The 27477-nt window shown below is 39.6% G+C and overlaps 1 protein-coding gene across 2 annotated transcripts in view; it reads left to right on the top strand.

Annotated features, from left to right (window-relative positions):
- The window catches only part of fras1 (Fraser extracellular matrix complex subunit 1), a 564498-nt gene that overhangs the window by 534816 nt on the left and 2205 nt on the right, over positions 1–27477 (top strand). For both annotated transcript variants that reach the window (XM_072253146.1, XM_072253145.1), the window contains 10 exons: positions 1977–2209; positions 7630–7790; positions 11103–11317; positions 13252–13402; positions 13486–13593; positions 16701–16860; positions 18752–18868; positions 20829–20995; positions 23219–23424; positions 24146–24292. In XM_072253146.1, the coding sequence (XP_072109247.1) occupies positions 1977–2209; positions 7630–7790; positions 11103–11317; positions 13252–13402; positions 13486–13593; positions 16701–16860; positions 18752–18868; positions 20829–20995; positions 23219–23424; positions 24146–24292 (1665 nt within the window). The remainder of the gene's footprint in view (positions 1–1976; positions 2210–7629; positions 7791–11102; positions 11318–13251; positions 13403–13485; positions 13594–16700; positions 16861–18751; positions 18869–20828; positions 20996–23218; positions 23425–24145; positions 24293–27477) is intronic.

The raw sequence follows: 27477 nt of genomic DNA, 5'->3' as shown, positions 1-27477 counted from the left end.
GGTACTTTGGCCTTTATAAATCAAAGTATTGAGTATAAGAGTTGGAATGTTATGGTGAAGTTGTATAAGGCATTGGTGAGGCCGAATTTGGAGTATTGTGTGCAGTTTTGGTCACCTAATTACAGGAAGGATATTAATAAGGTAGAAAGAGTGCAGAGAAGGTTTACAAGGATGTTGCTGGGACTTGAGAGAGTGAGTTACAGAGAAAGGTTGAATAGGTTAGGACTTTATTCCCTGGAGTGTAGAAGAATGAGGGGAGATTTGATAGAGGTATATAAAATTATGATAGGTATAGATAGAGTGAATGCAAGCAGGCTTTTTCCACTGAGGCTAGGGGAGAGAAAAACCAGAGGACATTGGTTAAGGGTGAAGGGGTAAAGTTTAAAGGGAACATTAGGGTGGGGCTTCTTCACACAGAGAGTGGTGGGAGTATGGAATGAACTGCCAGGTGAAATGGTAAATGCGGGTTCACTTTTAATATTTAAGAAAAACTTGGACAGGTACATGGATGAGAGGTGTATGGAAGGATATGGTCCAGGTGCAGGTCAGTGGAACTAGGCAGAAAAATGGTTTGGCACAGCCAAGAAGTGCCAAAAGGCCTGTTTCCGTGCTGTAATGTTTCTCTTGGGGCTGTTTGTTAGATTGGGGCTGGAGTGGACACAGGGAAGCTACTAAGTTTGAATGGAAAATAATTTTTAAAAAAATTGAAGTGTTACAGAAATTTAACTTCCAGCCACAGATTAAAAGAAAATTATTGTAAAATTAGTATGCTTCAAGCAAAATCAGGCATTAAAAGAATACCCTGCCCAATCAAGTAGATATGTAGGCGAGCTTGTCATCATAGATAATTAATGCAATGTTAATTAAAGCATAAAGATAGTTGAACGGATGTATGGTTATGAAAAACTAAAGTCTGTAAGTACTGCACAGGGATAGATGATCAAATACACTTTGACCAGTCTAGCCCCAGGCATTTTGGCACCATCAGAACAACATCTGTACAATGCACCCGATCACGGCTGATTGATGTAAAATGGAACACTTGATTGGCAGACAAACTTGTATCTCTAGGGACTAGGAAAGGGAGGTAGAAAATTCTGGAGGTTTGGTTCTCTGGATTTCTACCTGATTCTGTTTAACTCTCTTTAGAAATGAAAAATTCTAAAGGATTGTTAACAGTGTGTGTGCTGTTTTGACTGTTAAAAGGTGATGAAAGAGATGTTTCAGTTGTGACAGGATTCATTTCTTAGTGCTTATCAAGTTTTCTTAGTTAACAATGTAATCAATTGTATATCAACTATATTTATTTGTGTTGACAATTTTGCTTGTTATATTTATTATAAGCAAATATAATCAGCATTTTAAAAATCTAAGTACGGTTCTTGAATCTGCAAACTATGACATAACTTTTCTGTTAATTAAATAACTGAGAAGTGAGTAGATTAGTCAAAAAAAAATTCAGATTCTGCAAACAAAACTACTTCCCTCTGGTTAAGTATTGTTAAGGTGATCTTTGCTGGAGGAACTGTCCACTGATGATTGTATTAAACTTGAGCAAAATTTGTTTGGTTGTTTCAGATTTATCATGTACCTCCATCCTTTCCTCAGTACAGGAGTATACAGTATATGCCTTTTAAATTAAATACTTGCCTTGCTGTTAACATGCTAGAATTTTGCCCTTCATGTTGAGATTTATTTCATCTTGGTAACTAAACTTTTCTAAAATACTGAAATTAAAACAGCAATTGCTAAATTAGGCAGCCTCAACAAAGGGAAAGTAATAACAACATTTTAGGCAGTATTTTATCAGAAATATACTCTGGAGCAAGATCATAAACCCGAAACATTTCCCTCGCTCAGGTGCTGCTTGACTTTCTGAGTATTTGCAAGTGTCTTTGTTTTTGTTTTTATTTCTTGTTTCCACCTTTTGCAGTGCAGAACATCAGTGACTGTTCCTTTAATCTCTTGCTATATAGGTCCTTGATAGTATCTACTTCAGCCGTCGATTCCATGTCCGTTGCGTTGCTAAAGCAGTGGACAAGGCTGGCCATGTTGGAACACCACTGAGGAGTAATGTTGTCACCATAGGAACGGACAATTCAATATGCCACACACCTGTGGTGGCAGGGACAGCAAGGGGATTCCAGGCCCAATCTTTTATAGCAACCTTGAAGTATTTGGATGTCAAGCACAAGGAACATCCCAACAGGTATTGTGCAGATAGAAGCTCACTATCGTTATTATGGCAGGCTTCTGATTTGTACAAAAAAGATTGTGATCATAGGTTGCAGAAATGTGAGCACAAGTGCTCACCTTTCCTGGGTAAAATCAGCTCATTCAAGAAATTTTGGGTATTTCTGCGGCCAGTCCGCACTCTGGCATGCAATAGGCTTGCATCGAGTGACATTGTGAGGCATGCACTGCATGTTTCCATCCATGCTGGTCAAAATGGTGCCAGCATACCACGGTTGACATCCACAAAAATGTCTATTTTACTTCTTTTACATCTGTTTTTCATCTTAAATGTTTCTGGAACGGTTAGAGCCTGTGATTTTCAGTCTGGAGATCGATTGATCCAGCATTTCACTGTATCCAAGAAGATTCTGGGAAGTGAGCACATACTTGGGCAGGCTGTAGGTGAAGAAACTTTGAGACAGGGCATGAGCCAATATTTGACTCTATTTCGCCGATTAAAGTGTTGATGAAGATTGAGACATCGAGGCAAATGCAAAGACGAACGAGACTTCAGTGCTGACTTCTTGCCTTTTGATTGCTACTGAGAAGGGGTCTGTGAGTGGCCCATTACTGTGTGGCTCACTGTGGTAGGCGGGTAGGCCATAAGACCATAACATCTAGGAGCATTCGGCCCATCGCGTCTGCTCCACCATTCAATCATGGGCTGATCCAATTCTTCCAGTCATCCCCACTCCCCTGCCCACCCCATACCCTTTGATGCCTTGGCTAATCAAGAACCTAACTATCTCTGCCTTAAATGCACCCAATAACTTGGCTTCCACAGCTGCTCGTGGCAATAAATTCCATAGATTTACCACCCTCTGCCTAAAGTAATTTTTCCGCATCTCAGTTCTAAGAGGACGTCCTTCAATCCTGAAGTTGTGCCTTGTACTAGAATCCCCTACCATGGGAAATAACTTTACTACATCTAATCTGTTCAGGCCTTTTAACATTTGGAATGTTTCTATGAGATCTCCCTCATTCTCCTGAACTACAGGGAATACAGCCAAAAAGCTGCCAGACGTTCCCCATACAGTAACCATTTTATTCCTGGAATCATTCTCATGAATCTTCTCTGAACCCTCTCCAACCTCAGTATATCCTTTGTAAAATAAGAAGCCCGAAACTGCACACAATACTCCCAAGTATGGTCTCACAAGTGCCTTATAGAGCCTCAACATCCCATCCCTGCCTCTGCGCTCATCTGGTGTCTTCATTGATGAAGGAATATGTTATCGTGGTTCTGCTTTATGGATTGGACTGTGGACTTTTTCAGACTTGTGGTTTTATATTCTATGTTTTTTGCCAATTTCTTTCCATTTTGTTGTGTGAGCATAGGGGGTTTGGGGGTTGTTGTTCTTGTTCCATTTTGTGCAGAGGCAGGAGGGTTTGGGGCCAATATTCTACGGTTTTATGCAGGGGAAATGAGGTTTGGGGGTTGGTGATCAGGATGCCGTTCTTTTTTGTGTGGAGGGTGGGTTTGATGGTTCTCTCTGAATGACTTTCACGTTCTTTCTTTGTTTGGTGGCTATCTGGAGAAGACGAATGACAGATACATACTTTGATAATAAATGAACCTTTGATACTGACGTAAAATGGTGCTCTGATCTCCAGAATACAAATACTGTCAACAGTCTGGGTAGAACCAGGAACATTTTGTGCTAGCTTGTTGCTTCTTTTGTGCTTAAAGTAGACGTTGGGGCAGCCCAGACACCTCCCAGTGCAGATGGCATGGTAGTGTAAGAGGTTAGCACAATGCTTTACAATTCAGGGGACTGGGCTTTATTTCCCACCACTACCTGTAAGGAGTTTGTACCTTCTCTCCATGACTGCATGAGTTTCCTCCGGGTGCTCTGGTTTCCTCCTGCAGTCCAAAGATGTGCCGGTTGGTAGGTTGATTGGCATTGTAAATTGTCCCATGATTAGACTAGAATTAAATCGGGGATTGCTGGCACTGCAGCTCGAAGAGCCAGAAGAGCCTATTCCATGCGGTATGTCAATGAGTGAATAAATTACAACTAGCATGGATTGTGTTCTCCAGCATTTAGCTGCTGGAATACTCCTTCAATGAGTGGGGAGAGGAAATGGAGGATATTGGGATAGGTGCAATGTGAAATCAGTGAAAAGAGGATAGACTGAAAGCCATTTGGGATGATGAATCCAGGAGTAGATTCTTTGGGGAAGAGTGGGAGTGTAGTAATAGGTCAAAGAAGGAGAGGGTATCTGAAGAGAAGGACATAGATTACAGAAATTGCAGGTGACTGTTGACAGATTGCATTAAATGCCACACCACACAAATTGCTCCTTGATTTTCTTCCTCTCAGGAACAGAACTGTTCTTTTTATGTATTGAATCTCCCCAGGTTATGCAAGAGTTCAGAGAAATGTCTGCAACCTGGTTTCCTTGAGTCGGAAACACTGTCGGTTATGATTGCAAAAGTTGCCCTGATGGGTTAATTAGCTACAGTCTAGTACAGATCTTATTTATTTTTAGATCTTAGCTTGAATTAGTTGATTAGAATGGATCTCTATGAGTGCTAAACAACAAAATGCCAAACCAGAGAGTTTCAGCCTGTGTTACAAGGCAAGGGGAGAGAATATATTGGAATGTACAGCCAACCAAAAAGGACAGTAGTTGATGAATAAAGAACCATCTGCATCAATGTTCAAATTGCAGGGTAGCGACTTAGTCTGCGTACAGTTTGCTTATTATAATTAGTAAATTTTACATTTCTCCATATGCTCACCTTGCAAAGAAAAAGAGCGACTGACTGCACTTTAAGGACAGCCAAACTCTAGAGTGAAGCCATTCCCTAATTAGATCAATTTATTTTAATTAGTGTGAGTATACCTAAGCTTTAGCCTCAATTAAACATGAAAAGTGAGGATTGTAATGAAACCATTGGAACAGAATTTTTCATGATGGCAGTTTTGCAAGACGGAGAAGTGTTGCTCCTGTAGATATTTGGGCAGAATGGTTTTCTGATGTCAGGATGATAGAAATGCATCCTATCCTAAAAAGGTTAATATTGTTAATATTGGGTATCATCGATAACAAGGGGGTCACATCCCCTCTCAGCCTTCTAAATTCCAGAGTATACGAGCCCAGTCGCTCCAATCTTTCGACATATGACAGTCCCGCCATCCCGGGAATTAATCTTGCGAACCTACACTGCACTCCCTCAATAGCAAGAATGTCCTTCCTCAAATTTGGAGACCAAAACTGCACACAGTACTCCAGGTGTGGTCTCGCCAGGGCCCTGTACAGCTGCAGAAGGACCTCTTCGCTCTTATACTCAATTCCCCCTTGTTATGAAGGCCAGCATGCCATTAGCTTTCTTCACTGCCTGCTGTACTTGCATGCTTGCTTTCAGTGACTGATGTACAAGAACACCTAGATCTCGTTATACTTCCCCTTTTCCGAACTTGACTCCATTTAGATAATAATCTGCCTTCCTGTTCTTACCACCAAAGTGGATAACCTCACATTTATCCACATTAAACTGCATTTGCCATGCATCTGCCCACTCATCCAGCCTGTCCAAGTCACCCTGCATTCTCATAACATCCTCCTCACATTTCACACTGCCACCCAGCTTTGTGTCATCGGCAAATTTGCTAATGTTAGTTTTAATTCCCTTTTCTAAATCATTAATATATAGTGGTACCCCACTGGTCACCGCCTGCCATTCCGAAAGGAACCCATTAATCACTACTCTGTTTTCTGTCAGCCAGCCAATTTTCAATCCTTGTCAGTACTCTTCCCCCAATGCCATGTGCCCTAATTTTGCCCACTATTCTCCTATGTGGGACTTTATCAAAGGCTTTCTGAAAGTCCAGGTACACTATATCCACTGGCTCTCCCTTGTCCATTTTCATAGTTACATCCTCAAAAAATTCCAGAAGATTAGTCAAGCACGATTTCCCCTTCGTAAATCCATGCTGACTCGGACTGATCCTGTTACTGCTATCCAGATGTGTCGTAATTTCAACTTTTATAATTGACTCCAGTATCTTTCCCACCACCGACGTCAGGCTAACCGGTCTATAATTCCCTGTTTTCTCTTTTCCTCCCTTCTTGAAGAGAGGGACAACATTAGCCACCCTCCAATCCACAGGAACTGATCCTCAATCTATAGAACATTGGAAAATGATTACCAATGCGTCCACGATTTCTAAAGCCACCTCCTTAAGTACCCTGGGATGCAGACCATCAGGTCCCGGGGACTTATCAGCCTTCAGACCCAACAGCCTTTCCAACACCGTTTCCTGCCTAATATAAATTTCCTTCAGTTCATCCATTACCTTAGGTCCTTTGGCCACTATTATATCTGGGAGATTGTTTGTGCCTTCCCTAGTGAAGACAGATCCAAAGTACCTGTTCAACTCATCTGCCATTTCCTTGTTCCCTATAATAAATTCACCCGTTTCTGTCTTCAAGGGCCCAATTTTGGTCTTAACTATTTTTTTTCCTTTTCACATACCTAAAGAAGCTTTTACTATCCTCCTCTATATTCTTGGCTAGTTTAATTTTGTACCTCATTTTTTTCTCCACGTATTGCCTTTTTAGTTACCTTCTGTTGCTCTTTAAAAATTTCCCAATCCTCCGGCTTCCCACTCATCTTTGCTCTGTTATGCTTCTCTTTTATTTTTATACTGCCCATTACTTCCCTTGTCATTCCCTTGTCCGTTACCTTGTTTGGTGCAAAGGAGGATGAGGGGCAACATGATACAGATGTACAAGATGATAAGAGGTATAGATGGGTATTAGTCATCATTGCCCTTGGAAAAGGGCACTGGCTGTCCACTCTGAGGGCATCCTTTCAAGGTTAATGGAGGAAACTTTACAGGAGATGTCAGAGGTGGGATTTTTAGAGACTGGAAAGTGCCTGGAATGCATTGCCATTGGTTACTGTAGAGAATTTAAGAGACTCTCAGACATGCAGATGGATGAAAGAAAAATGCATGGCTATGGTCTACTTAGGAGGAAAGGGTTGCATTGATCATGGGGTATGTTAAGAGGTTGCTCAGTATTTTGGGTAGAAAGGCCCATAGTGAGCTGTAATGTTTTATGTTCAAGCAAGAGAAAATCTTTGGGTATCAAAACTACCCTCTACACATTAATGACTTACCAACTTAATTGCAACAATAAAAGCAAATTTATATAGTATTGATTTTGTTATTCATATAAACACTTGCCCTTGCTCTGAAATGAACTTTTTTGTTTTGTGTTCTTTCTAGTAAACATTGTGTATAGTTTATGTTTAATTTGCTTTTGTGTATATGGTGATATGTGCCTGTCATGCTGCTGAAAGAAAGTTTTTCATTGCGTCTGTGCATACTGGACATGTACTTGCGCATTTGACAATGACTTTGACCTTTCTTTTCTGTTCAGGATCCACATCTCAGTGCAGATTCCTCACCAAGATGGTATGCTGCCTCTGGTATCCACCATGCCACTGCATAACCTTCACTTCCTCTTATCGGAATCCATATACAGGCACCAGCACATCTGTTCCAACCTGGTTACGCTGAAGGACCTCAGGAGTATTACAGGTAGAACTGTGAGGAAATTCAAATGAGTACAGCCTGACATAGTGCAGCTCCTGCTGCCATCATGATAATTTAACTGAGAGTCAGAAATTACAGTGCACATAAGTAAAGGTCCTATCACGTTAAAATTCTAATATGTTCCCACGGTTAACAGAAGCGTGAGCTACGCACCAATTCAAAGAGATTCTGCAATAATTTAAGCAAAAGAAATTCATCATGAACACAAGACAAGAGGCTTTGTGCCATTTCATTCACAAAAATTATTATTTTTGGAGGAATTGCATGTCAAATATTGATTCAAGTCATGGTTCGATTGCTATATGCAATACTAGCTTTTTGCCTTCATTTATGCAGACACAGTTTTCCAATTTATCCATGTAAAGATGCATCAGGAAAGGAACAAAAAAAAAATTGCGATAGTTTGGTTCATATGTTTCTGATATTCCACTAAACCAATGAATAATTAAACCTGAGACAAAGAAGTGTTTGTATTGATTTATACACATTTGTGATTCTATTATGAATAGAGAGCTGATGAATCTTTGGCTTTTCAAGAATCTCCTGTTGAAAACTGTGCCCAAATTCCATGCATTGAAAGATTCAAATTTGTTGATAACTGTTTACTTTACGATTGTCAATGTTATAGAATTCTACTGCCCTTGTTTTAAAACATGTTCCACTTACAGTATACATAGGAAGGAAGTGTTCACAACTATTAGTAGTTCTTTTGTTATCCTTGAAACCACAGAATGAACAATTTTCAACAATGTGATCAATACCTCTGGTTAGTCCTTTTTCATGCTTATTTTAGTGGCTGTCACTGTATACAAAATAAATCATACAAAATACACTGTATTCCAATTAATTGGGATATATCAGGGCTAGTATAAACAAAAGACAAACTGAGTAACAAATTATGCATTTCAATGAAATACAGAACACATTAGAACACTACCAATACTACTACAGTACAGTACTATAAAACTGTGTTGTTATTGAAGGAATTCAGCCAATGTACACTGCTGTGTTCTTTTGATTGACTGTAAATGAACAAAATTAGTGCATACATTAGTGCAGATAATGGACTGCCTTCATACAATGCTTTTGATGATTGCATCCCCAAATCTTCATTTTAATTGAAGATGATTTTCAATATTTTCAAATTCTTTGTAGTTCCTAACTTGAAGTAGTGAAATTGTTTCATTTTCACGCCTATGCATTTTTGGCACCTCTAAGCTTGAACGCTTGAAACTGCAGGGAGTAAAACAGTTCTGAATGACCCTACTGCTTATCCTTGCCAACTATCAGCAATGAAAACCATTGCTTTTTGAACATATACACATGCAGCCTACTCTTTTTAAAAGCACAGTGTGGTGTCTAATGCCCACACAAATGCACGTGACTGACGCTAGTTAGAAACTGTTCAGCAACGTTGTCCTCCCCCACCTAAGTGGCATAGTGTTTCAAATAAACAAAGGGAATCCCAGCAATTTTCTCTATTAGCTTTTGTTCTTTAAGAGTCGTCCCAAATAAGCAGCTGCCCTAATTAACCGGAAACTACTGTATAGGAATATCTGCTAAATGAAGGAAATAGCAGATTTAACAAAATGTTAAACATTTTAACCATATTTGTGCTAATATTGTCACGATTTTACCATATCTGGATTCTATCCATAATTTGTAAATTTAGTCACCTCTCAAGCATTCTGTTTATAAGGCTGACTGCATCCAAAAATTCAAACAGATTATAAACTGACGTTGTAAACCTGTGTGTTTTCTTTGTGCACTTAAAAAAAAAAATGCTTTTGTGAGATTAATCAGGTGAAATATTTCTGTAGTTAACTGAGCAAGTTGAAAGAACAAAAGCACCAATCATACTGTGCCCAAGAAGAGTGTGGTTACCCTTCCTAAATGACTATCGCCCAGTGGCTCTTACATCCACAGCGATGAAGTGTTTTGAGAGGCTGGTGTTGAAGCGTATCAGCTCCTGCCAGTGGCCAATCGGATCCACTCTAATTCACCTACTGAAGCAACAGGTCTGCAGCAGATGCCATCTTGTTAGCTATTCACGCACCCCTGCAACATCTGGGCATTAAAGTTACATCTATCAGGGTGCTCTTTATCGATTACAGCTCAGCATTTAACACCATCATCCCCTCAAAACTAATCAGTAAACTCCAAAATACAGGCCTCAATACCCCCTTGTGGAAATGGATCCTGGATTTCCTCACTTGTAGACCCCAGTTGGTTTGGATTGGCAAAGCATCGCCAGAATCCTCCATCACTACAGGAGCACCACAGGGATGTGTACTTAGCCCCCTGATCTCTTCACTTTACACCTATGACTGTGTGGATAAGTACAGCTCCATCACCATATACAAGTTTGCTGAGCACACCACTGTTGTGGACTGTGTGAAAGGAGGTGATGAATCAGCATACAGGAGGGAGATTGAAAACTTGGCTGAGTGGTGTCATGACAACAGCCTCTCACTCAATGTCAGTGAGTCTAAGGAACTAATTGTAGACTTCAGGGGAGAGAAACTGGATGTCCAGAAGCCAGTAATCATTGAAGGATCAGAGGTGGAGAGGGTCAATAACTTTAAATTCCTGGGTGTCACTATCTCAGAGAATCTGCACTAGACCCATTATATAAATATAATTGTGAAGAAAGCACAACAGTGCCTCTAATTCCTCAGGAGTCTACAGAAACTGAGCATGTCATCGAAGATCTTGGGAATCTTCTGTAGATGTGTGGTGGAAAGTATGCTGATTGACTGTATAACCTGGTATGGACACACCAATGCCTTTGAGTGGAAAATCCTACAAAGGGTACTGGATTTGGCCCAATACATCACAGGTAAAACCCTCCCAACCATTGAGCACATCTAGATGAAACACTGCTGTAGAAACGCAGCATTCATCATCAAAGATCTTCACCAACCAGGCCATGCTTTTTTCTTGCTGCTGCAATTAGGTAGAAGGTACAGGAGCCTTCGGACTTGCACCACTGGGTTCAAGAACAGTTATTACCTCTCAACCATCAGGCTCTTGAACAAAAGGGGATAGCTGCACTCATTTAAGGACTCTGTTACATTGGTATTTCATGCTTGTTATTTATTGCTATTTATTTATATCTGCATTTACTCAGTTTGTTTACAGTACATGATGTTTACAGTTTACAGTTTTGTTCTATAGATTTACTAGGTATGCCTGCAGAAAAAGAATCTCAGGGTTGTATGTGGTGACATGTATGTGCACGCTGATAATTAATTTTACTTTGAACTTTGAACATTAAGTAAATGGTGTGTTTTGCAGACTCTGGATTTCTAGATTATGTCATCTATGACAGCATCACACTTGGGCCTGGGTATGATCGGCCATTCCAGTTTGACCCGAACGTAAGAGAACCCAAAACCATTCAGCTGTATAAACACCTCAACCTGAAGAGCTGCATCTGGACATTCGATGCCTACTATGATATGACAGAACTTATTGATGTCTGTGGTGGCTCCGTGACAGCTGACTTCCAGGTGATTATTAAAAGAAAAATTTTTTAAAATGGTGAGATGTTTATTCTTATTTAAATTTGGTGATCATTTACTTAGGATAAGAGTCCAAATTTTTAAACAAATTGCTTTCTAACTCCAACTAAATAAAATTTCCATTAAATTTCACACAATGTTATAGTTGGAAGGAAGAATGGCATTATAGTTTATAAAACATCCCTAGTTTCTGTGCTGGTATCTCCCACAATTGTAACTTGAAATGTTTATAATCATTAACTTTTAAAAATTTTAAAACTATGTCAGTAAAAGATGTCTGATCACGACTTCTCAAAGTAATTTGCATTCACTTAAATACCTGTAACGTTTCGTTATATTGGCTCGTATATGTCTAGGGGAAATCCCACCCAGCACCTGCCTCAACACTCCCCACAGTGTCGGTCACCGCCCGAATCAATTCCAAACATCAATCATCAGCCAGCACACCCAGTACATTTTAACAAATGCACTTTATAGATATTACTAATTCTATGACATTAATATAAATTTGATACAGAGAGGAAAGTAATGAAAAAAAAGACACCAACACTTATCAAAGTCTAAGTTCTTCACGCACATCCGTTGGAGCTCAGTCGATTCCTGACGACCACCCGAATCCTGTCGATTCACGGCTCGGGACCACCCGGAGTGATCGACCGGAGCCTTTCCGCACGTCCGCCGTCCTCCCCGTCTCTCCTCCGACTCCCTGCCAAAATCCCTGTCCGCCGTCCTCCCCGTCTCCCCTCCGACTCCCCGCCAAAAACCCGTCCACCGTCCTCCTCGTCTCTCCTCCGGCTCCCACGAAAAAGCCCCCCACGTCCGCCGTCCTCCCCGTCTCTCCTCCAACTCCCCGCCGAAACCCCGTCCACCATCCTCCTCCGACTCCCCGCCAAAAACCCCCGCATGTCCGACGTCCTCCCCGTCTCTCCTCCGACTCCCCGTCAAAAACCCCCGCACGTCCGCTGTCCTCCCCGTCTCTCCTCCGACTCCCCGCCAAACACCCCGTCCACCGTCCTCCTCGTCTCTCCTCCGACTCCCCGCCAAAACCCCGTCCACAGTCATATGATACAGCATGGTATCCAAAAACAAAACGATACATGACCACCCATTGGTTAATAGCACCCTGCTATCCCTAATAACCCAAACAACTGTCTAGTTAGAGACTTTCTAGCATTCCTCAGTATAACATAACAAAAGAAGCCATTTTAAATTTAACAAAAAGAAAGACCCCGTACATACCTTTGAATGGCTGTTATGTAAACAAAGATGAGACATAACTTGTACAGAGAAAACCATGAAAACTGCAAATTAAATGAATGATATTTCTGAGTTAGGCAGTCATAGTTGGAAAACAATGACCTGGATATAGGAAATATAATGCTCTTCTTTGAACAGGACCTTTGAATCTTTGCTTTGAAATAATTATACTAACCTAAATTATGTGCTTGAGTTTAACACAAATTGATTAATATTGATTTTAGAAGATAATGTAAAATGATGATATTGATTGTCATCAGTTTAATGAATCCATTGAATTCAACAGGTGGCAGACTTTTTATACGTGTGTTTGAAAAGTAAAGAGTGAGTACGCTTCAAAGGAGATAAAGATATTACAGTTGAAAATCTTTCTGCAGAAAGAACTTTCTCATCCAAAGCTGAAATACTGCTCATTACATTCAAACTATCTTCTCATTTTAGTCTATCCAGTCAATTTACACACTTTTATTTTGTGATGTGCACATTGGTGTGAATTTGTGGAGGTGAGAGGAAGCAAAGACTTTGTAGTATTGTTTCATTGAGGGGTGATTGGATTGTGTTGTGTTTATGGTAAAGTGTACAGAAAATGAAATTTTTAAGCCAAGAAACTTACTCTTCAAAGGGTTTTATTCTGACACGATTCTTTATCATTCTAACATTTGCAGGTTCGAGACTCTGCCCAATCATTCCTGACCGTGTCAGTGCCCCTGTATGTGTCTTATATTTACGTTACAGCACCAAGAGGCTGGGCTTCACTGGAGCATCACACTGAGATGGAGTTCTCATTCTTTTACGATACTGTTCTATGGAGAACAGGTAGATCAGAAAAGCCACAAAAAATTGTTCTGTTTCACTTATTTTCATTCATCTAAAGCTTTTCTTCAATTTTCTTTATACAGGAATTCAGACTGACAGTGTGTTGTCAGCACAGCTTCAGATAATACGGATTTACATAAGAGAAGATGGTCGTCTTGTCATTGAATTCAAGACCCATGCAAAATTTAGAGGTACTTTGAAGGACATTGAAAATGAAGAAAGACAAAAGAAATATGTACAATAGAAATGTATACTCCATAAATCATTTTACAATAATAACATACATATTAGCATTTATTGTTTTATTTACTATTGACTTTAATGCCAAGAGGCTTCAGAATATCCACTGAAGTTTTGGAATGGTAAAAAAGTAACGGCCAACAATTGTTTTGGTTGTTGATTGTCAGCTGTACATTTTGCAGACATGGCTCCAATGTACACCCAAATAGGCAAGTACCTTAGTAAAAGTGTTCTTTTGGTTTCAAAGCAAGCTTTGGGGTTGCAATCAGGAGCAGGGGGACTAGAAAATTATAGGACAGGGAAACTGGGAGATATTTGGGAAACGAAAGTGATTTAAGTAAAAGGACCAGCAAGGGATGGGTGGTAGTGTTTGCATGGTTGGGGTCCCACAGTTCAGAAAGTACAGGACTACTAATTAGAATTTGAGAGATTTCTCCTTGCATGTATAAAAACTGTTTGTAAAGAACAGATAACAATGATCATAGACGTTTCAAATACTTTGGGTCACAACTTCCAGCGATGCCTTTGCAAAATCTAGTCCACCGTGAATACTAAGGGTTTAACATGGAACTACATGTCATGTTAAAAGTTAAGTTAAAAAATTAAAGTCTGTCCCGAGACTTATAGGCTCATCAGGCCGGTGCTTATGCTGGTTTCCATGGCGCGAAGCGACTAAGAGTACAAGACTCTCCCCCCCGATAGGACTCCAGTCTATCGCGAGGTTAACCCCCAGCATTTTGGTGGTACCCATTTTCAGCTGGGTGGACTGGAGCAGTGTGTGGTTAAGTGCCTTGCTCAAGGACACACGCCATGTAGAGCAGAGAAATTCCTACACTCGAATTCTGTTCACAGAGGGGCTGAAATCTAGAATCATCATGAACAATAAAAGTAACAGATTTAGGGTGTGATTCTTCAACACTGATAAATCATTGCCTTGAAATATGGTTTGGAATTTATTTGTACCAAATGTGCTATCTTTTCAGTCATCATACTTGTGTGTAATAGTTTCTGCGCTAAGATACTAATGATGGGCTAATATTGTAAAATTTGACAAAAAATTACTTCATTCTTTTGGTGTGAGGTTCAAGGGTGATGGTATCTTTATAAAATCCAGTTAGATTATCCTTGAACTTGGCTCTGCTTCAAATGAAAATCTCAGTATCCCTTGATTCCTTTTTCAATACACAATAAACCTATCAACCTCAGTGTTGACAATACTCAATGACTGAGCAGCCTAAGGTTTGGAGGTTAGAGAATTACAAATACTCAGAACTGCAGCAAGACTTCATTACTCTTGAAATAAAATATTACCACATTATACTGACTCAGGCCAGTATTCAATTTGCCTTGATAATTCTGTGGTTCACAAACAATGACATCCATATCGATCTGGCCACAAACAGTTACCCTTCCTACAGTTTGAAATATCTAGTCTTTTACTGTACTTCTATACACTAACCAAATTCACATTCCCCCATATTAAGCTTCTATTTACTACATTTGCATCTAACCACAAAACCTATGTCTTAATGGAGTCTGTTTGTAATCCCTACAGGTTTACTTTTCCATATTGACGAATATTTTGGACGTGTTACAGCAGATCCTACATCTAGTCACTAGGGTCAAAGCAGTGATCCTGGTAGTAACAGACTGTCACACTGCAAAATGTTTTCTTTAATCATATTTCAACCAAGGGTTTTCATCTTGATATGTTAACTCTTCCTCTTTCCAGAGATGCTGCCTGACCTGTTGAATTTTCTGACTATCTTTGACTTTCTTTTTCGTTGAATCCCACTCCCTCTCATCTGTCCTTTAGCTAGTCTGCTATCCATGCTAATATCCATGCCCCCAGCCCAACTCCCTGAGCTCTTGTTCATAAAACTCCCAGGACAATGGGATATTCATCAGTGGAATCACTGTTCTTGAAAGTGATTGCAACTTTCTTAAATTTATTTTTGGGGGAGGGTCTGCAGAAGTTGGTGTGTGGGAGATGACTACTTTCTCTTCCTCCTCCATTAACCTCATCTAAATAGTGGCAACTACAAACGGCTTGCCGTTTCCCTTCCATTGCATGCCTCTGTGCCTCTGTTGACTTTTGCCAGGAGAAGAGGTGATAAGATTAGTTTTCCAGTGGGGTGTCATGCTGTCTGTTTAGTCTTTTTAACATAATTAGCTCTACGGCTTCAAAGTAAAATTCCTTGCCACCAATTCATTAAACTGAAGTTTCCCAGGAGCCCTGCACACCCATCTGCCCCTCCATTCACTGACACTGTTGACCAGACTTTTCAAGAGGCACTTCATTGCTCTTCCCCACCGAGCTGGATTCTGAGAAAAGAACAACATTGGCGCCAGGAGGCTGCCACATTCTCTCAGTTGGCCCAGACCCAGAAAATGAGGACAGAGTCACAGCAGGCTTCTGACCAGCAGATAGAGGCCTTGCCTCAATGGAGCTCGGGCAGCAATGCTGCCATTGAAAATAATCACCCTTCTGTGCTGTGCATGGCGCACTAAAAGAGGCATTGATAAGTTCCAGTAAACATTTCTCTTGTGTCACATTTTACTTTCAAGCATGTGTAATTACTCTGAGCACTCTGCTAAGAGTTCTCTCTGATTTGGATACAGCAAGCATTGGCATGAAATCCTGTCAGTCTTCTGAATCTAGGCTTTTCATCAGGTCCTGCCAAACTGGCCCTACAGCTGAATTCCAAACAATGAAATCTCTTATTTAAAAAAATACTCCTCTCACATCTAAAATGGAAAGTGCGAGTAAGCCAGTGAAAGGAGAAAGATGATATTTTTTACTTTTAAAGAAGGGCAAGGCCCATCATAAGTAGAATAAGATTTTAAATAATAAAGGAATAACTTTGGTTAAACCATAAAGATGCTTAAAACTGCATTGGTTAATGGGTTGAATGGATGTTCATCCACTGACCACATTAGAAATGTACACATATTGTTGGATATGTTACTCAAAGTAAAGAACCTAAACTTGGCCACAGAACTGATTTCTGAGCTGAGAGAGAACAACCTCACCTGTGAGGTTTACTTTCCTTTTCAGGACATTTTGTGACGGATCACCACACGTTGCCAGGACAGAAGTCTCAGATTGTGGCTCCTGACCATTTAGGAGGCATTGAATTTGATCTTCAACTTATCTGGAGCACTCAAACATTTGATTCTCCATATCAGCTGTGGCGAGCAACTAGTTCCTATAACAGGTAGAGTACAAAGCCATTCCCTGTGCTAATCGGGGACATTTTATGGACAACTATATTTCAAGAGCATACTTTTTAAAAAATTGACAGCCTGTCTTGTTTTGAACTTCGCTGGCATGTTTTGGAAAGATGTATACATTTAACTTTGATAGATTTTAACCCTTTTAGGATATTTTCTCAGCATTGGATGGTGACATTATTGTTTTGAAAAAATATACTGAAGATGGTGGAAATCTGAAATTAAGGCAGAAATTTCTGAAACAGTCTACAAATCAAGCAGCCTCTGTGATGTGGAATAGAGATGTTGTTTCATACCTTCAACTTGAAATATTCTCTTTGTTTCTCTTTCTCCAGATGCTATCTGATTTCATAATGGAACATTTTAGGTGAACTATAAAGTTACCCACTGATCATTGATTCATCGTAAAATAATAAGTATAGTTTGGATATTGGTGAGGTTTGCTCAATCAGAGAGTGCAATAGGAATGCACAGAATACCTTAAGGGGAGGAAGAAATGATCTGCATTGTTGTGGTTTAGATAATATATAATGCTTTACCGGGGTTTTTGAGGACCATCTGTCACAGTTATGGTGGGTGATCCATAGAAGCCATGTGGAAATTCAATCCCATTATCATCTGACTTGTATAAGGAAACCTTTCAACTATGCCTGTTTCTTCAGAATATAACCCCATATGCACGTTAGCATATACAACAGATATATGTGACATAATTTCTTTTATTTATGCATTCCATTTTTACTTTGAAAAGGATACATTTTCTTGATGGGGAGAGAAAAGCACATTACCCCTATTTAAAATCAAATAGTGGCAAATAATTAATCCATGTGCCATAATGTGGACATAGCATGACAGGGAATGGTGGTCTCATTTATACAACTGGCAATGTGAGGTGCAAATGCAGAATGTTTCCATATTTATTATAGATAGAATTTTAATGCAAAACCTGCTCGAGGCAACAATAACAGTTTTGTCTTGGCACATTTGCCATCTGAGTTAGTTGACCAAAGTTCATTGTTTGTATTGTTTTGTTCACAAATGAATTAATTTTGTATTGATTAATGTCATTGTTAAAATGGGCGAATGAATTCAAATATATTTCTCTGCCAATGTAAACAGCAGTCTTTGAAACAAATTCACATTAGATGATCTTGGAGTCTCACATTTAAGGTGACTGGTATTTTTAACAATAGTATAATGGGTAATAAGAACTGAATGATCCAGTAAATATGCACTTTGTTCAGCTTTTATATAAAAATAGCAAGAATAGACATCTTGTGATCATACATTCAGAAAGAGTATTTTGATCTTCCAAGTGTATGCTGAAGATCCTATACAAATACTCCAATAATGAGTCTATTTATTAAGTACAAAATGCATGAAACATTACTTTTTACCAAGCATGTTATTAAAATGTTTACAGTCTGGGATCAAGATCTGTTGAATGTTGGTGGGGTGGGATGGGGTGGTGGTGTGAGCATTTTAGACTTTATGGCCTTTCTTTTCAGAGTATTGCTAAATGTTCTTGTGCTGTTAATTAACATTGTACTTTGCAAATGCTGACTATTTTATGTGATTTTTTAGCCTGTCAGAATTTGAAACTGAGTGAGTATTCATCTTAGCAAACTATGATTGTACACGATATTCAATTTAAAAAGCCTTTTGGACGCAGGAAAATATTTGTGGTAAATAAAATGATATTATAAATGATCAACTCAGCATATTCGAAGTTATTTTAGTTAAAAAGGCTACTGGGGATAGCATAAACATACTGTATCAGCACTTATTAGTTAGGATTCAATACGTGATTCAGCAGTAAATCTATTTTTGAGCAGTTTGAATACTAATTTTTTTCTAATGTTTACTTATCCATAGAAAAGACTATTCGGGAGAGTACACCATTTTTTTGATCCCCTGCACCGTCCAGCCCACGCAGCCTTGGGTTGACCCTGGAGATAAGCCATTGGCCTGTACAGCACATGCTCCTGAAAAGTATGACCTCGTTCTGACCTTGCAGTGCAAGCACTGCACTTTTTCAGCTTCAGTTCAAAATGTAGAACGCAGGGGATTTTTTTGTTTTGTGTTGTAAGGGATTTGCATTATGCTTTTTAATCATTATACACACACACACACACACACACACACGATAAAATATAACGTGTAGTATAACTGCAAAGTTCAGATTACTGTAGAAAACTGGAGTTAATATTGCACCTTGCTTCACACTGATTTTCCAGCCTCACACCACTGAGCCTTCTGTAATATGCAATTGATAATGAAATGAGCAAAGATAGAGCTTATGACTGCAAGAAGCTATGATGCCATCACTATTGTAGAATAATTGCCAGAACACTCTTGATCTGGCTGATTCCACACTGTCCAACCACCAGCACCATCACCATTATTGCCATGCGTGACTACATTGGTTCCAATCAAGCTCCCGGTCATCCCACAAGGCAAAGTGGTCTGTGAGCAGCAACTAAGCCTCAGTTCTTGCCTCCACGACACTCTGTTAAACTGAAGACATATCTTCAATATAGATGCTGTTGAGTGTATATCAAGAACAAGCAACATTTTCTTTAAACTTAACATACATGTATGGCCCTTCCTAATTTGAAAACATAGATTAGATCTTTGCAAAAATAGATCTTGCCCAACAAAAAAGTTTAATCACAGGTCATAAAAAAACTGGCAATCAGATTAAACAAATAAAGGAAACCTTATTTATCAAATTAATTATAACTTAGACACACATTTGTTGTTTTACTTTTGGAACATAGAAATCTACAGCACATTACAGGCCCTTCAGCCCACAATGTTGTGCCAACCATATAACCTACCCTAAAAACTGCCTAGGATTACCCTACAGCATAGCGCTCTATCTTTCTAAGCTCCATGTACCTGTCTAAGAGTCTCTTAAAAGACCCTATTATATCCACCTCCACCACTGTCGCCGGCAGTGCATTCCATGCACCCACCACTCACTGTGTGGAAAACATCCCCTCTGAACCTACTTCCAAGCACCTTAAAACTACAGCCCCTTGTGTTAACCATTTCATCCCTAGGGAAAAGCCTCTGGCTATCCACACAATCAATGCCTTTGTCATATTTGTACTGGTTATTTGGTCATTTGGGGCTGAGAATAATCTGCTAGCATTTGGCGTGTCTGTTTGGAGTTTTGGTCTGCTTGTGCTGTGTCTTTGCTCAGTAATGGCCAGGTTTACTCCTTTCCACTCATAACAGTGGCACTCATTTAATATGACATTAAACTGAAGCCCATCTGCTGCCTTGTCCCAATGTAAGCAATCACACTGATGAAGAGCAGAAGACCTATCACTGGTGTTAAAGTTAATGTTTATCCCTCCAACATCATTAAAGCAGATTACCTGGGCATTTGCATCATGTCACTTGAAGATTGACTATTGTATTTTCCACACTGAAAGTGTGAGTAGACTTTATAAAATACATTTATTAGCTTTAAAGCAATGTAGGTCATTGACAGGTTGTGAGGATTGCTTTCTAAAACCTGTGCTATTCAAAGTGCTAAATCCACTCGGAATACACCACAATCACATACAGTTGTGTTGACATGCAGCTGATGCCTAGTTCATTTAAATCTCTGTGCTGTACTCTGCAAGTCTCTGATTTCCACAATAAATTAAGATTACGGTTTAAACTTCATTAAGCTGTTCTTGCAAGCACATCATTATTTGAAAGCTGAAATTTATATATTAAGATGGTGGCATATATCTAGTAATGGACAGTAATCAAAGTAAAAGGAATCACTGGTAGCATAGTTGTATCAAGAATTAATCGAAATGTATTGTAGATTCCAGCTCTGAAAAGTAGCTTTTATTTTCACTGTATGCTGCTGCTTACTTAACTGGATAGTTTAAGTAAATGTCTCCTGAGATAATGTCAGTGTGTTAACATTATTGTTCTTTCTTTCAAGGTTCCTTGTCCCAATTGCATTTCAACAGACAAATCGCCCGGTACCCGTTGTCTACTCTCTCAACACAGAGTTTCACCTTTGCAATAATGAAAAAGTCTTTATGATGGATCCATCTGAAACTGGGATGTCTTTAGCTGAAATGGATTACAAAGGAGCCTTCTCTATGGGTACGCAGGTTTTAAATATAATATGAACCACAGTCTTGCCTTTATGTAAGAGATTTTATAGTTGCTAACCATTCATTATCATCTGTTTATTTGGCCTCAGTTGAAATAACAGTTGCTTAATTATCTCGCTGAAATGATTTATCATCTGATAAATACTCATAATATCCTTAACCAGTGGAAAATAGGTTAAAGAAAATTGATTTTTCAACTGGATCCTCTTGTTATGATAGGAGTGTTTGAGAGGCATTTGGATAGGCACGTGAACTGGTAGTGAATAGACCAAGTATGGGTGTAGGTTCTGTTAAATTAACATTATGGTTAGCACCAGCATTGTGGCCAAAGGGTCTGTTCTTGTGCTGAACTGTTGTATGTTCCTATTTTTTGTGCTGAACCAGGATACAGTTGCTCTTTTCAACTGGAATGTGTAGTCAAGGGGCATATTCAAAGAATTCTAAGTATTCCTTAGAATAAAATTTGCTGTAAGCATTGTCTGTATCTTCTCCATTGCCTTTGTTTTTTTTTCCTTTTCCATCACTTTTCTCTTTTAGAAACATATTTCTTTTGCTTCTATTGTGGTCAAAAATACTTGGCTTTTATAATCCTGGAAGTCATAATGTACTTTACAGCGAATGCACTTTGTTGAAATGTAGCTTCTGTCACAATGTTGGAAATCTGTACGTGCTGAGCTTTCATAGACAGCAACAAAATAATGAGCAGATGACCTCTTTTTATTCATTGCTTGAGGGGCTAACTGTTTGCTGGGAAAGAAAAGAGAGCTTCCTTGTGTTTCTTCAAAATATTCACATTGAACCATTTACTTCCAACTGAGAAGGCAAATGTGAAACCGGATTAATATGTGATCTGCAAGGGCAGGACTCTTAATAGGGAGTTCTGATAGGAAGTCCTGTGTAGATTATTTGCTCAAGTCTCTGGGCTAGTATCCAGAGGTAGAAGAGTAATGAAGGGATTAACTTGCATTGATCTTAAAGACAGATTCAGTCCAAGCAACCCAGAATAAACTTTCCATATTCAGATTCTGAAAAATGTATTCCAGTAGAGCTAATTGTTATTTTCTATGAATACAGTTGACCCATATTGGGATGCTGCTACTGCTCCCTTACTCTCTTGCTGTTTTGTGTATGTCTTTCCTAACCAAATTCAGTCAGTCTGTTGAATGAAGAGTTTAGGCTTCCAAATTTGAGAAGTATAGCACAGGCACCACACCATCTGGATGCTGAAATCCAGTACAAAGAGTATTTATTTGAACTCTAGTCTCGTGCTAAACTGTTCACCTATTTGATTGGTAAATCATGTGATAGATTTAGAGAGCAGGAACTTATCCTGGAAACCACATTCTGGAGCAGTGTTAAATCCAAATTTTATTGTTCCACTTCCAGGAATAAATAATGTCAAGTCACTTAATCTGTTTTCTTCATCTTTAAATCCATGGATTTGGGTGCATTTTTGAATTATCATCCATTGCAGTCCTTAATTTATAAAATAAAGCTTAAGTACTTAATGGTCCAAGTGGCCTCTTTAGAAAGAATGCCTTGTTTCATGCATCGCTGTCCGTCCAACAGAGCAGCTAAGAGATGGCAAGCTCTTCATAATTTACTATAGCAAGCCATCCTGGTTCAAAGTGAAGTCACTGTAATCTTTTTGACTCTGGAACACTCCCCAGCAAAACCAAGGGAAGAAAGCAAACAAACTTTGAGATCTATTTTTGACTACAAAGGAGTACAAGTAAACCACCACAGTTACTTTTTAAAAGTCAAGCATTCTGCTGAAGTCTTTCATTATCTTTTTCCTCCTCGAGACTCTCAACATGATGGGTTGAGGAGTATTTCTGAACCATGCTATTTTAAAATGTTCTGCTTAAGATTATATACCACTTCCCATAATTAAAGCACTTTTATTTAGAATTTCTTGGCACTAGGTTAAAGATACAACCATTTCTTGCTCAGCCCATTTTTAATGGATCTTATTTAATCTTATCCTGACATAATGTCTAAACTGAAACATGTACTACAATACTTTTGAGTAGTTGTGTTTTCTAGAGATATCTATACATTTTTAAATAACATCAGTTCCTGTCGAATATGGTGATCACAAAATGTGTTAATGCTAGCAAGATGTGGCCAATTATCACAGGATGTGTGTTATAACCACATTGTGTGCATTGCCCATGAGCATTTGGTTCATGTTCCTCTCTTGCTTTTCCAGGTCAAAGGTTGTACGGACGTGTGCTGTGGAACCCCGAGCAGAACCTCAACGCTGCCTACCGATTGCAATTGGAGAAGGTGTATCTCTGCACTGGGAAGGACGGCCATGTCCCTTTCTTTGACCCCACTGGGACTATTTATAATGAAGGTCCACAGTATGGCTGTATCCAGCCCAATAAGCACTTAAAGCATAGATTTCTCCTTTTGGTAGGTTTGACAACTTGTGAATTGTAGAATTCTGTGAGTGGAAAACGTATCCATTTTAAGCTGTTGGTTTTTAGATGACTTGAGTGTGAAGTGAGGTGGGAAAATGGACATAAAGTATCCAGCTGTCATCTGTAACCTATTGATTATTTTAACGTTTACATTACTGAAGAGAAGAGCAAACTAAAAGTTAACACTCTATCGCCCTGAGGTGTGGGCAGGTACTGATGATATTCCATGCCTCTTCCTTTGAGCCATCTTGGGAGGGGCTTGAACCTTGTAGTTGTATTCCTTCTCCAGATGTCCAGGGCCTTCAAATGCAATGGTGTTTTTGTCATCCTGTGTAATATATTGATTATATAATCTTCAGCAAGTTTCGGTGCTGTCATTGAAATTTGGTACAACGAGAAACCTTGCTTCCTCGGTGCAGGGAAGAGGGATATCTTCTCTGTTAGCTCCACACTCTTCCAGGCAGTCTGGTACTTCTTCTGTTTCCAATTATGTAGTTCAGTTACAGACTGGCTCCTGCATTTCATCCCTGTTTTAATAATAGCGATGGACTCTGTGCTTTTGCACTTTAAAACTAGCACAGCTAATGCAAACCTTTTATAAAACCACAGTAATTAACAGGAATTTTATTACAGATTTTGTTTGGCTTTTGTAGATTGCCTGTAATTGCTGGCTCTGTGTGAGTGTTAGCACTTGTCCTTTTGTTCTTTTTAAGGATCGCAACCAGCCAGAAGTAACTGATCAGTATTTTCACGATGTACCTTTTGATGCTCAGTTTGCTTCTGATGCACCAGAATTCCATCTAATGACGAGCATGCCTGGAGTAGATGGTTTCACTATGAAGGTTGATGCTCTTTACAAGGTCTGTTTGTTTACTTAATTGCCATTATCGATCATTAAATAGCAGTCAGTTTCCTGTATTGATTTCAATACAAGAGCAGAGATATCTTGCTCCAGTTACTCGTGGCTTCGATGAGTTTGGAACTGGAATACAATGTGCAGGTCCCAAGGAAGGATATGCGTGTGATGCAGGGAGTTCAGCAAATGTTTAACATGGAACGAAAAACAAACTGGAGGAGGAGTTCAGTAGGTCAAGCGTTATCTGTGGAGATGGAAAGCTGGTCTGTGTTACAGAACAAGAGCCTGCATATGGACTGAGTGTATAGAGGGGAGTTGGCCAGTGTAAAGAGGTGAAAGTGGTGTTGGGCGGCTGGTAAATGGAACCAAGTGAGGAGTGATGATGGGCTGATGGAGCCAGATATGGAGGGAGGGAAGAGAGCTTTGAGACAAAGGCTGTGGGTTATAGATGGAAATGCTGGGGAGGTAGAGCTACGTGAGTGGAGAGGAAAGGTAGATACAGAGGCTGGAAGATGGTGTGAAACCAGGTAAGGAAGAAATTATGGATGGATGGAACCAGATGGGGAACCCAAGGGAAATGAAGCCTATGTGTTTAGATATGTGGGTGATAGAGCAGATGGGACCATTTGAGAGTGAGGAATTAATTTACATAACTGGGTGGGGGAAGAGAATAGGAAAGGTGAACGAGAGAAGACAGAGTGCCTAGGTGGACTGGTAGAAGTGGGAAAGGAATTCAGGGGCGTGGGAAATTCAATGTTTGTACCATTGAGTTATGGAGTACCCAAGTGCTGTTTGTCTAGTTTGGGTTTAGCCTCACCATGTTTGTCATATGTATACGTGTTTCCTCCCAAAGATGTGCAGGTTGTTAGATATATTGACCATTGCAAATTACCCTAGTGTATACGTGAATGCTAGAAATGGAGGGAAGTTGATAAGTATGTGGGGAGTATATTTTACAGAAAAATTAATGGATGAATGGGAATCCTGGGAGCCAGCTTGGTCCTGATGGAATGTAAGCTAAAACAGACTGGGCCTATTTCTACTCTGACTTCAGAAAACTACAGGGTGATCACATTGAAATATACAAAATTTTTACAGGACAAACACATAGCTAATGTTTCCTTTGAATGGGACACCATCTCAAAATAAGGGTTAGCCATTGAGGAATAAGTCGAGAAGAAATCTCTTCCCTCAGAGAGTGGTAAATTTTTGAAATTCCCTACCAGCTGGGCAGTGGAGGCTCATTCACAATGTCTGTTTAATGGATCTCTGGATATTCAGGGAATCAAGGGATATTCAATTAGTTCACCAAAGTGATGTTGATGTAATGTTATTGGGTGGTGGAGCAGGCTGAAGGATGGCTTGTTGGTCTTGTTTCTGTTTTGCATACACTTTGACAAGTAATAGAATACAATATCATCTCAATAGTAGTGTAAGTTCTGAATTATCCTCCACAGCTAATTCAACATATGATTAAGGTTTCTTCCCACTCTCTCCATTTTGTAGATGATTACCAGCTTGGAAATCCATTAGCTAAGTCATTTATTTTGCCTGTTATCTCAGCTCGATCGCAGTTCATTATCTTTATGCATCAACCTGTGAAGGATCCTAGCTTGAATGTGCTATTGAGAATCAGGCACAGAGTCAACATTTTGGTGCCATTTCCCAATATCTTTCTCTCAGTCTCTTAATCCATGTTCTACTGGAGGGGAGCCAGTCACTTAAGCTAACAAAAGAAATTATCAAGAGTAGTGCAGCTTTTAAAATTTATATTTATTTAGAGATTCTGCATGGAACAGGCCCTTCAGCCTAATGGGCTACACAATACACTTATTTAATGCTAGACTAATCACAGGACAATTTACAATAACCGATTAATCTAATATCTGGTACATCTTTGCACTTTGGGAGGAAACCAGAGCACCCAGAAGAAACCCACATGGTTCACGCGGAGAATGTACAAACTCTGCACAGACGGCAGCGGAACTGAACTGCAAACTCTGGAACATACTGAGTTGTAATAGCATCGCACTACCGTGGCGCCAAAATGACCTGCTTTCTCCCACATGGGGGGACTGATCTGCCTGATGTGACACAACCATTCGCTATCAGCATATGGAGAGCAACTGGTCACATGCTGCAGTTCTTAAAAGGGGCACACCGATCTCACATAAGCTCCAGTGACAGTGGGGTGGGGGGATAGATGAGGTTTGGAGGCGGTGGATCTGGAACTGAGTTCATGTGGGCTGGAGAGTGGGAAAGTGGAACATTTAGTAAAGGCTGCGGGGAGTGACAAGAGGCACAGCACTGGTGCACTCATTGTGGTTGGTGATGCAGGATGAGAAGAGGGGACTAAGGAAAGTATTGTAAATATATGCATGCCTCCCAGGTCAGCACAAGGGCATCATGACCATGTTCTTCTAAAATAACCAACAAGCCACTTCCAGGGCAATGAGTTCAAAATCCTCTAAAGCTTTCCAAGAGGAGCATAGCTTGGGGAACAACACATCACAGGTGTCACTTTTGGGCTAAAATTGCATTGCAAAATTGACCCATGACAGGAAGTTCCCAAACCAGTTTCATAAATGCTATGATCTGGCTTTGGAGTTGGTTCCAATGCAATTTACTCCAAGTTAAAGACCGTCACATAATATTAAGAAAAACATCACCAAGCTAACCCAGGCAAATACTCCTTCAAATGTATCGAACACTGTGATGATGTGTTGTAAAATGTAGTTAGTGACATTCCATCTGAGGGACAATGTTGAATCCTGTTTAATCTAGTACCTACAAGATTGTTACTAAGTAAACTATTAAATTCTCTTCTAACCTAAGGTAATGTTTCCTTTTACATTGCTGCCATTCATTTATTCTGCATACCTGGCCACTGTGTGGAAGCTTGGGCAGATCAGAGCCAAATCTGTTTCATAACTTATACAATACATAAGAACAGGCTCTTTAATCCTTCAGCTTATTCTGTCACTGAGATCTTGGTTGAGCTATGACCTAACTTATCCATCTTAAAATCACTTAATTTTTGTAAATTAACCTGACTATAAAATTAAATATCCAAACTCTCAACAGGACACCTGCCTTTCTCAAATAAGTTACGCAGCGAAGACTCCAATAATAATTTTCTAAATATGTTCAGGAGTGGAGGTGGAGGGTGGTGCCAATTGTAAGATTCCT

This window comes from Mobula birostris, chromosome 3 (assembly GCF_030028105.1).
Source record: "Mobula birostris isolate sMobBir1 chromosome 3, sMobBir1.hap1, whole genome shotgun sequence".
In the NCBI taxonomy this organism is placed as follows: Eukaryota; Metazoa; Chordata; class Chondrichthyes; order Myliobatiformes; family Myliobatidae; genus Mobula; species Mobula birostris.
The sequence above is the reverse complement of the archived record's forward strand: the minus strand, read 5'-3'. Positions and strand labels throughout refer to the sequence as shown.